This window comes from Cryptotermes secundus, unplaced genomic scaffold, assembly GCF_002891405.2.
Source record: "Cryptotermes secundus unplaced genomic scaffold, Csec_1.0 scaffold333, whole genome shotgun sequence".
NCBI lineage: Eukaryota > Metazoa > Arthropoda > Insecta > Blattodea > Kalotermitidae > Cryptotermes > Cryptotermes secundus.
Genome location: NW_019742965.1, coordinates 383,987 through 396,398, shown reverse-complemented (window position 1 = coordinate 396,398; position 12,412 = coordinate 383,987). Strand labels below are relative to the sequence as shown.

Here is a 12,412-nt window from a genome sequence, read left to right as displayed (position 1 = left end):
GAGATTATAAATACGAAGAACGGTGTAAACCGAAGAATGCAACGATAACCCACTTTGCCCCACCCCCAACTCCAAATACAATCTCCTTGTACTACTTTGGAATATGCAAAAGCAGAAACTGGTATTAGTTAAGGCTAGTGTTGATGGGATCAAGAAAGAAATTCTTATGTCAGTTTAGTTTATAATTGGAACCATTCTTATAAAAATATTGTGTTGAAATGCCTTCCATTGACTTTATAAAAAGTGAATATCCTTTACATTGGCTTGTGTGGAACAATGAATATAAAGAATTGGATAAGGAGTTGTCAAAGAAAGTGGTTAGTATAAGTGTCAAAGTTATTTGAAAATGAGCCCAAAGTAGGTAAAGCACCATGACTCCGGGAATGATTAAAATGAAATATTCTTACATCGAAATTTATCTCCTACATTGGAAGGTGAGCGGTCCTAACGAACTAGGTACGTCTGCGTGTAGCTTAATTTGAAGCACAGAGTTGTCATCATTCATTTATAAACACGATTTGAAAACTAATGAATGGAGTTTTTAAAGTACTGATCTGAAGTCGCGCTTCTTATTCAGTTGTCATCAGTTTCAGGAAGTAACCAGAGGCGGAATATGCCAGGTATATGAAAAGAGGTGAGAATTTGTGTTCATCGCTTCATTTTCTTGCAGTGATCGATGAATGAGACAGATTTCAGGATTTTAGATCCGTCTGATAACAAAAGGGAATTTTTTAATTGACCCAGCAGTACTGTATGACCTTATCGCAAATGAAGTTGCTGAGTGGTATTCAAGAAATACCCAGTTTGAATCTTGACCGGTACGCCAACCTGACTTAGGTTTATCTTAATTTTCCTTAATCCCCCCGCAAGATAATTCTAGTGTAATATCTCAGATTGGACAATGACTACTTTCTTCCACAACCTTTCCAGTTCATTATAAACTGTCATCTAGTCATCCAGTGCTGTAGTCAAAATTACTAACAGTATTGTTGAATAACCTACAAATGTATAACTTCTGAAGCTGGTTAGTAAATCATGAATTTGAGTGGCCAGTAATATGAACAGAAACAGGCATGTGTATCCTGAATTGAACCCAGAACGGAAGTCTGATCTTACCTTTCCCCACGCTTGAATAAAAAATATATATGTAAACAAAACCTGTAGTAAAGTTCACATAATTTAGCCTTTTCCTGTTATCTGTCCAGAATTTTCATTAATTATGAAGCAATGCACTCAGGTTTCACACAGCCTTTTCTTAAAATAGTATGTACTGAATGTTGTATTGTAGCATCCTGTTGCACAGTGTCAACTTTTTATTCATGTATTTACTGCTCTCAGACATGCAAAGCACACTACAAGTTTTGCAATTTTAAAACTCTCAGTTGTTTCAAGTTTAAGGAAACAATTTCATGGAGTATGAGTTTCCCAGAGAAATATTTTCACAATCTTGTAATAAATTAAGAACAACTACATTCTTCATACTGGTTCCTTGCTTGGCATATTCATTGGCCCTGAAAATGTAGGTGACATGTTCCACCAAAACTTTGGTTGACTTTCAGTTGATTAAATGGCATTATGTGCCAGAAAATAGAGCTTGCCTAAGAACAAGTATCATATTAGTAGACTTTATACCAAAATATTAGCATCAAATAATATCAAAGAGAAGTTGAAGAAAAGGGGAACTCAGATTTAATATTTCCTTGTAAGTTTCTTAAGTCCCTTGCACAAGAAATGGGTGTATTGAAAAGTACTTGGAGAATTGCAATGAAGTTATTGAAACTACATCTACACACCCTTTGCAGCCATATGCTCTAGTAACCAGATTTCACTTCTGTAACTGGTAACTTCACTCAGTTCACAATAGAAAACTTGATTCCTTGTCGGGATTTTTTTTTCCTCCAATACATTTTTTATATATACACAAAATATAGAATATTCCAATTTGCCCATGGGAACGCAACAAAATTACAAAAACCAAGAACTGATTCGATGATGTAAAACATCAATCGAAGAATTTTATTCTTGTTTTATACCATAACTTTTGTTTTATATAATCTAATTTATTGTATTTTTACATCAAGTATTTTATATAATTAATAATATTGTATCCAATTTTACTAGTACTGTGGTTCAGTGGTGTATATATGTTAACCATGTATTTGCCTGATGATGGCTATTATTAGCCAAAACATGTAGCAGAACCAAAACTAGGCACTGATCTTGATATTAGTTGTGTTGTGACGGTTGTAATAAAGAAGTTGTATATTATAATACAACAGGATGCATGAAACGAAAATCAAAATTTATGTAGGATTTGAGGTTCAGGCAGAGGTGTCAGTGAGGAGTTCTGTTTTTGGGACATAGCATGATGTGGTCTGTTGAGAGTTGGCTGATGTTTTGGAGGAGCATGTCAGTTCCATGTTAGGGGTTGAGGAGTAGGCTGGGCAGGATATCAGTGTGAGACAGTCATCAAGCAAAACTTTCTTGGCATGCTGTTCAACCCGATGAGATGGAGGGTGATGTATTCCTCGGAAATGTTGGTTGACTTTCAACAGATTACATGGCATTATACTCCAGAAGATAGAACTCTTCATTTTTCTTAAAAATGGACAAAGACATATCAGAAATGACAGTTTTAATCCTGGCATACGTACTTTTTACTTCTGAGTTGAAAACCTGAGATCAGTCAGTTTTCTTATGATCACAGTGCATTATTTCTGTGTGTGTGAGAAAGAAGAAACATTAATTTTGAGACAACTGTGTCCTGTGCAGTTTGACACAGTAATCACTCTTCTTATCTTTCACAAAATAATGTGAACCAAGAAGTTCTGAGAAGAACATGTGACTGACCAGGTTGGTGTATTGTTATAATGCTCTAGACTTTTATTTGGCAGGTACCTGGTGTCAGTCTCAGTTGGATTGCTGGATAACATGACATAGGTTTTCATGTAGTTCTCTTTCATCTGTCCTGGAAAATGTCAGGATAATACCTTGAAGTAGGATATGACACGCCTTCCAAATGCTTTTGTAATCACCAGGGCCCGGATTTTGATGACATGTCATGCGATGTTCTTAAACATATAAATCTCGGATATGAGCTGCTGGTTACAGAAATGTAAATTTNAGGGGGTACCCAAAAGAAACCGAACTTATTTTTTTTTAAACTTATTTATTCAAATTTTAAGCACAAACCTTCAATCCCCTTCAAAGTACTCTCCACTTACACTAATACACTTGTCTAGTCTTTTATTCCATTTTTCAAAACATTGTCTAAATTCATATTTTGAGATGCTTGACAGCGCCTCTGTTGTTTTTTCCTTTCATGTCTCTCTTCATTTGAGGAAACAAAAAAAAGTCGCATGGGGCAAGGTCAGGTGACTATGGAGGGTGAGGAACAGGGGTCATACCATTTTTGGTCAAGAATTGTCGTACAGACAGGGCTGTGTGAGCAGGGGCATTGTCATGATGGAAAAACAAGTCACCTGACTGCCACAAATCTGGCCGCTGAGCTCCAAGTCACTCCCGACAGCTCCACAATTTCTTCAATGGTCCGTCGTCGATCTTCCTTGACGATTTCACGAATTTTTTCAACATTTTCATGTGTTCGGGCCGTGGAAGGATGACCAGAACGAGGTTTGTCATCAATTGACATTTCACCATTTTTGAAACGGGAAGACCACTCAAACACTTGAGTTTTCTCCATAGCATCGTTCTTGTACGCCGTTTTTAACATTTCAAGAGTTTCTGTTCCACTTTTCCTGAGCAAAAAGCAGAATTTCACTGCCGCACGCTGTTCACGAAAATCAGCCATTGCAAAAACGACGATCACACAAAACAGTTGTCGCTATAAACTCTGCCGAAACTAGTCCTTACCTTCTGAAGCAACGGTAGTCGGCTTATCGACTCAGGAATGTTAGCTCTATGCGTTCATAGTGGCAAAATGCGGTACTACAAAAGCTCTGCCCACAAAAAAATTAGTTCGGTTTCTTTTGGGTACCCCATCGTATAGGTAATTTTTTGTCATTTTTTGACATTTTTAGGTTTAAGGTCATTTTTTCATTTTGGGGGTAATTTTGTGGTAAATTTTTGGACTTTTAAGGGTATTTCTTGTCTTTTTGGCCATTTTAGGGAATTTTTCTTCATATGTTTTCTGAAATGTGAATAACATGGAAGCGAAGTGTTCTTTCTTTTCTCCTTTAGGTCATTTTTCTGGATATTTTCAGTCATTTTATAGGTCATTTTTTTAATATTTTCAGGTCATCAAAATCTGAGCCTTGCATATTACATTTTTGGGTCATATTTTAGGTCATTTTCTGGATTCTTTCAGTTATTTTTTAAATATTTTCAGGTCATCAAAATCTGGGCCCTGGTAATCACTATGGATAATTTTTATCTCATTCATCTCTGTATAACCTATGTTGGAAGAGTGGTGTTAGATAACTTGTTAATCACTCAAGAACTTGTGTTCCATATTTTTCATTAAATGTGTTCAACTATACAGAGACCAGCAGAAAGTTTATAGTAATAACTTAGAGCTCTTTCTGGGTATAATTTAAGGTGTTATAGATTTCCACTACCTCACTGTTATCAAACAGAGCCTCAAAGATTAATGCAGTTAGTATCTTTCTTAAATGTAACATATTAAAAGGATCAATCAAAAATTTTAAGTGTGTTAAGGATATATCTCAGTAGAAAATTTCACATTCTGTAATGGATATTGCCATCAAATGGAAAGGTAGGTACAGTTTTTTTGTAGTTACAATTTTGTTATATCACATGCAAAAAACTGACCTAAAGAGATGTTTCATCCATGATATGTATACAGTTGCCGTCTTGTAGTGCACACAAGTTCACCTGTTACTTCACGACATGTTTTGGCACCATAGTGCCATCATCAGGTGCCCTAATTATGCTAATCTATTTCATTGCTTGCCTTTATAAAATTATTTAAAAAGTGCATATTTGTCAACTGTAATAAATTTACACACACTAAAACTTGTTAAGATTATACATCTTATGTGTCATAATTAAAAGTTGTGTGTGGTTCTTTCACTATGGGGGTCATTTTTCTTGTATTCTGTGTAAACCGTGTTTTGTGGTGTGTGTTCTGTTCTTAGCCTATTTTTGTATAGTGTTCAATATGCACATAATTTCACTTTGTATATTTGTGTTTATGTTATGACTGTGTTGTATTATATTCTTACTTATTTTCATTATATCTTTTTTGGGTATATTTGTATACATGTTTTCTATATCAAAAGAACATAATCTTATGTTTTCATCTATTATGATGGTGTTTAAATCATTCATTAGTTGTTTGGAGTTATGTATACATTTGGTAATTGTAAGTATTCTTTTAGTTTCCTAGATATTAGTATTGCTATTTGGTATGCTGGAGCATGTCTCCAATTGATTATGGGTCTGATGGGTGTGTTATGTTTATGTAGTTTTATTGTCACGTGTATACTTGGGGCTGTAGGGTTCATGTTTGTGTATTTCCATTTTGTTCTATTTGTATTGTATTTGTGCATAGTTTTATTGTTTGTTTAATTATATTCTGGTATTGTTGTGTTGGGTTTTTGTTAATTAGTGTAAAATTATTTTCTTGTATAAATGTCATTATTTTATGTTGATATTCTTCTTCTGTTATAAACATGTCATGAAGTAACAGGTGAAATTGAGTGCACTACAAGACGGCAACTGTATACATATCATGGATGAAAATCAGTGCAACAGGACGCTAAAATACAACATTATGAGATGTTTCATATTTTCTAAAAACATCACTGAAGAACATTTCAGGGCCTTACATTATATTTTGCTGTAGGCCTATTGCTTCAATCTCAGAAGTTCACATAACCATCTTTGATGGTATTGTCTTTGGTAGACAGTTACAGAATATGAAGTGTGATTACCTCAAGTGACATGTTGTTCTTAGCTGATTTCATGAAAATCTGTACTTTAGGTGTAAAGAGACACGCACACATATATTGACATAATAATGCCATGAACCTACCTTTACTTACAAAATTGGGAAAATAGATAAAATGTGCAAACCAGCTGATAAGTTACTGATAATGGGAAGTCCGTAATTAATGTTAGAATTCCTTTCAGTATGACAAGGAGAAACATGATGCCCGGGGCCGTACACCTCTCATGCTGGCAGTCACTCTGGGCCATTTAGAATCAGCTCGAACTCTTCTGCAACATGCAACCAATGTTAATACAGAAAACAGAGAGGGGTGGACAGGTATTTTATTTCATTGTTGGCTGAGGTAGTTTAGTACAACTTTTAATATGTTGGTTCCATAGAATTTTTTATTTTTGTGGAGATGAACATTGATTGGTACAGTAGAGCTCTGATTATCTGAATTAATTAGTAACAAAGGTGGTTCAAATAACTGAAAATTTGGATAATTTGATTCAATTCTTATCCACAAGAAAAAAAAAGAACGCTATTATGTATTGTACTATTATTATAATAATAAGGATGACATTTTAGTAAATTTGAAGTAAACAGGTTAGGAGGATGGAAGGTGGATCAGACAGGCTGAAGATCATGTTCTGTGTCATTGTGGGTGATTTTAACCTCTGCATTCTACTACTGGAAAGCTGATTAGATAGTTCACTTATGTTCATCATATTGAAAGTATGCTGTTGTGTTTCACTTTTTTCCAGTGGTCCAGGAAGCTGTTGCCACAGGTGACCCAGAATTGCTGCAGCTAGTTCTTGAGAGAAGGGACTTCCAAAGATATTCAAGCAGAGTTGGTGGTATTCCAGAGTTGTTGCAGAAACTTAAAGAGGTACTCATAACCATAAAACCTTGTGTAAACAGTTCATATCTTACCTGTAAACAAATGTCATGACTGCTTGGCCTTGTGATAATAATGCACATTTACATTTACATTTATTTTTCATTTCGTGGATCCAATCATCTCCCCATATGGCTGGATATAAAACATGTTACACATTACAAATTCATGATGACTACACATCATTCGCCCTTTGGTCAATAAAATACAAAATTAAGCCTCAGACAGAATAGCTCAGGTTGTCAGGACAACACATATAGGTCGTGGAAAAACCACTGTCAGATTCACACATTGCCATTCCACACACACTGGCAAGCCATATCATCCGAACAGTTACGTTATAAAATATTAAAATTCATAACAAAAAACGACAACATACATACTACTACACTTACAACAATCAAGTCTCAACAATGTATAATTCACGCACACAGACCATTTACCGTATTTACGCATGTATAGCCCGCACATTTTTTGCCAAAAATTCAAGAGGAAAACTGGGGTGCGGCTTATATTCGAAATCACACTTCATTTAAAAAAATTAACGTTGCCAAATTTCGGAATAATTTCTACTCCTGAAATAATATTCCAAGAAAATTATTTTTTCTATAATTTCTGTCTGAAAATTGTGCTGTGGCCTATACACGCACGTGGCCTATACATGCGTAAATACGGTATTAACTCTTAACTTTTGAGCCACTTAGATGCACAACAAATTCATCAATGGAGTGAAATGTGAAATGTGTTACTTTGCAAATAATTTCATAAAAAAAACCTAAATTGCTTTATTATCATTTTTTAAAAGTGTGATATTTGACATCAGAGTATTGAATAGCTTGCCGCCTGACTAATACATCCCTCTCTGATAGGATGATAAATGTGTTGAAGGTATATGAAGGTGGTCATTCCTTCTGGTACCAATCTCATATACAGAGTTATTGGTTTGAAACTTATCCAAATTATTAACAACAAATATCATCAGTGAGAGCAAATATACACATGGGATTGGTAATATATCAAGCTTTTTAAATAAATCTGCATGTATGAGTTGGGCCCACTCCAATCATTATTCGTATTATTTTCTTTTGTATAACAAAGACCTTATGACTGTCTGATGTATTTCCCCAATATTGCGTATTTCATCAGTGAATGATAATATGCATAATGTACAGCTTTAAGACTATTTACATTTTTATTTATATAGATATAGGATAAATTAATTACACATTAGAAAACCAACTGTGCTCAACTTGTGAAGCAAAATATAATGAAGGTGAACCACACAATAAACATTCCACAAGAATAATAAGAACAAAGACAAGCCACTGCATTACTGGCTTTTTTGTTGGATTGTCTATGGAGCTAGATGTTCGCCCTTGACATGCTTCCAACTGGAGCCACAATGTGCAGAATATGGTTTCCATAATGGAGTCTGCATCTAAGTATCACTTTCCATGTGTACTGTACTAGTGTCTACTGGTAATGTGTGTTACATTTTAATATGTGTTTTTTAACTTTCTAGGCTCCTGATTTTTATGTGGAGATGAAGTGGGAATTCACAAGTTGGGGTAAGTTGTTTTGTTTAGTATTCAACCTAAAAGATATGAAATAACAGAAAAATGAAAATAAGATTTTTACTCTTTGTTTAGTAACTCTAACGCATAGGTTACTAGTTTTCTGGACTTTGCCTGTTATCTAGAATTCTAGAAAACAATGTTGTGGAAACTGTGTCTGATGTTAAGAAGTTCTTTGGGTGACTAATAATTATTCAGCTGTTTTAGAAACTTCATTGCCAAATACAAAAGTTCATTACCATGTTCATGACTGCCTACTATTGAACCCAATCTTGAGAAAGTTTATTCCAGACTCTACCATCAAGATCTATTTCTCTGTGTTAATGTTTTCCTCCCACAGAATATCTACACTACCAGAGTGGCTTATTCCTTTGAAGTTTTCCAACTGAACCTGTGTTGACATTTCTTACTCCTGCCATGCATTCCATATGTCCCATTCTCATCCTTTCCAATTTAACTGCCCTTACAGTAGATTTTGGAGGATTCTGACAGTAGTGTGTAAGAGTAGAGATTTCTAGGTTTTTGGACTTTGTCCATCGTCCAGTATTCTTAAAGACACTTCGCCACAGAAACTGAGATCTGTTTCCACCCTTAGATGAGGGGATGGTAACTCCTGCTCTCTTAGCTACATTAGGAAGAGCTAAGCTCAGTCACTAGTACTTTGATGTATTCATTTGTTATATTTAGCCAGTACAGTGCATGTAATGTGTGTATCTCTACCCTAATAATTTTCGTATTAGTGACAGATTGTCATTGACTTGGTATGAACATCATGTCACTGCAAGTTCTCTGACTTTTGTGTTTTTCCTGTCAATGATAATGTCACCTTGGTGGATTAATTTCTTAGGCAGGGCTGCAGTGTCACCTAATGTATATCGTATAATTTGGTGAATATAAAAATCTGAAAATACTCTGCAGTTGTTTATGGTTCCTGTTTGTTTTGTCAGCACAGTTGAAGCGTTTGAGGGAAGATAGGTGTCGTAAGTTCTTCCCAGTACCTTGCCTTATAATGTTTTTTTTTTTTAGAAGAGAGTTTCATTACAAGATTTCAACTGTTGAATATGTGCCTCACATTGTCCTTCCACTATGATATTTTCAGTTCCCTTGGTGTCCCGAATGTGCCCAAGTGACACATACAAAGTATACAAGCAGGGATCTAATGTTCGAATTGACACTACTCTACTGGGTTTTGATCAAACAAACTGGCAACGTGGAAACAGGAGTTATGTATTTAAAGGACAGTGTAAGTACACCAAATAAAATTAATGACAATAATACTTTTTTTTTTTACTAAAAGTCTATGTGACAGTAATATTATCTACAAGTATATTGTGATTTTGTATTATCTCTCAGTGCATGTAAATGGATTATGTCATCATAGATATAATTGTACCAAACTATGGTATATATTATATAAATATATTTCCTTAACAAATAGAAAATGGTCCCTTTGTCACTGTTAACTTCAGCATTAACATCACTTTAGACTTCACTGAATTGTAAATTTTGCTGTATATTTACTTTGTAGTTCATGTTATAAACAAAGAAATAAATATACACCTTCATAGTATGGGGCACGTGGTAGCGTAGTGGTTAAGGCACTATGCTACAAGTTGGAAGGTCACGGATTCAAATACCGATGAGGTCATTGGATTTTTTTCAATTGACCTAATTCTTCTGGCCGCACTATGGCACTCAGCCTCTAACAGAAATGAATACCAGGAATTAAATAAAATAATTTTCCTGTGGAGTAATGCGCGGCCGGCGTGAAAGGCTGACTACCTTACCGCCATCTTTGAGCCAATTGTCTAGATAATGTGGGACCCTCAACGTCTCACAACCCTATGGGCCTTCATGGCCTGTTACAGGGATAACTTTACTTTTTTACCTTTATAGTATATCTTGATGTGTAATACCTTGAGGTGATATTACTTGCAGATGTTGCATAGTTAGTTTGTATCTTGGTTTACTGACAATGCTTTCTCATTATATAATCTGAAATGGAATGATCATTGTGGAAAATGAAATCAGAGGAAGATAATTGAAGTGATCATTGTCTCTCTTAAGATATTACTCGAGTATGACTTTTTGGAAAGTGAAGCTTGTGTTTGATAACCACAACATTCTGCTTTTACCGGTTCTCACGGTCTCTCCACTTGCAGAATTCTTATATTTTTTCTTCTACCCTGAAGATGGAGGCGATACGTTCCTCCGAAACGTCGGTTAACACCACATATACGCGGTGCCAAATCCCAGAAGACTGCTTTCATCATAGTCACCGCCGTGAAAGCCTCAAATCTTACACAACATTCTGTTAGTTTTTGTATAATTTGCATTATTTCCTGTCCTTTCACACATATCATATGAATTGAGGACATGTTGGAGAGGTATTGTCTGTCCATCGGTATTTTTCATGCCAAGTAACTTGATGTGTCTGGACAAAATATATAAGAAATGAGCTAGGTGAATTTAATTTTTATCCATATCAGTCCATTACAATCTGTTCTTCATACTGTGACATGACAGGGAACAGTGATAGGTTATGGTTGGTGATATGTTTTATTGGACACTGATTTTTCTTCTCTACAAATGATTACACAATTTACAAATATTGACAGTGGTTCACAATCTGTTGTATTACTCTTGCTTTGTTCTTTACTGGCCCTGTCATCACATACATGTTGCTGTGTTGTGGGCCATCTTATAATGGGCTCTCCCTCATGTAATATTGTACTCCAGCATCTAGTTGCATTACTGCTAATTCTCAGTGGAAAAGTGTTTTCACAATCTAAATGCAACATTTTTATTCTTGCCTTCTGTTCTACATACACTCTTCTAAAACATGATCCATCCTCACACGGCCATCTTCAGGCATAGTTACTTTTGCTAAAACCGTTATACTGTCACTTCAGTTTAGTTGCACGTGGATCACGCTGTTGCTTCCTCTAATATCCATAAAATGCTGGTACTTGCTGATTACCAATAGCGTGCATTGGTGACTGTGTATGATGTGTTTTTTGGTGACATGTTGGCGTCACTTCTTGTTGAGTTATTCTGGCTGTGTGAGTAGTGATTGTGAAGCAATGCATACCGCTGGCTCTGAGAAAGTACCAGCATTTTATGGCTTTTAGAGGATCTTTATTAAAAGTAACAAAGTGTTCCTCACACGACTAAATTGAAATGACAGTGCAACAGTTTTAGTAGGAGTAACTGTGCCTGAGGATGGCCATATGAGACCGAAACATGTAAGAGAGTGTGTAGGATAGGGTGCAAGAATGAAAATGTTGCATTTGGATGGTATAAACACCCACTGAAAATCTCCCTGATGTGTTCTATCATCACTAACTTCAGTGCTGGCTTCTTGTGGACCAACTAGAAAATGTCGCCTCCAGCAGTTCCCAACTGTTTTGGATGTGTCTGCTGCTGCACATATATGTTTCAACAAGATGTTATGTAGCAGTGGATGCCTCTGCAACATGTGTAATTCCAAGATTCTGAAGCTTCTGATTAAAAACGTCATGTCATAGTATGAAGGCACTATCTGTATGCATACTTCATTCATATTAGTTAATTAATTAAGCACCAAATAAATATCAACTTAATTTTTTTTTTTTTTTTTTGAAATTTTTAAACACATTCTCATGTACAGATTGTATATCGCAAGTAAGGCGTATCATTTTTATTTTAAACATATTTTAAAATTTGTGTGTGCATGTGTAATGTATGATTATCTTATGTATGTTGGTTGTAAGGATGAAGGGAAGCCACTGTAGGATCAGTATCTTTTTTGGTTCTGAACCGACACTCTCCAGAGCTGGAGTTAGTCTATAGTACTCACAAGTTCAGTGCTGTTTGTGAGAAGTTGGTAGTAGCTGTCACCAAGTACCCTGTCCCAAAACTGTCTTTGGTGGCAGTATTGGTTTGTTGGAATTATTATACATATCGTCACAAAGAGTTCATGAAAAGAATAAATTAAGGGTAATTTTGTCAGAAGTAATTGTAATACATCAGTGTTTACAGTCCCAG

At 35.4% G+C, this 12,412-nt stretch overlaps 1 protein-coding gene across 4 annotated transcripts in view; it reads left to right on the top strand.

Moving 5' to 3' along the window:
• Nucleotides 1-70: 70 nt before the first annotated feature.
• Nucleotides 71-12,412, top strand: part of LOC111873472 (ankyrin repeat domain-containing protein 13D) — a 31,892-nt gene continuing 19,550 nt past the window's right edge. For 2 of the 4 annotated variants that reach the window (XM_023868219.2, XM_023868218.2), the window contains exons 1-5: nt 71-317; nt 6,115-6,250; nt 6,679-6,803; nt 8,335-8,380; nt 9,486-9,629. In XM_023868219.2, coding sequence (XP_023723987.1) covers nt 219-317; nt 6,115-6,250; nt 6,679-6,803; nt 8,335-8,380; nt 9,486-9,629 — 550 coding nt within the window. In that variant the 5' untranslated portion in view covers nt 71-218. The other 2 variants (XM_023868220.2, XM_023868221.2) reach the window with 2 other exon arrangements.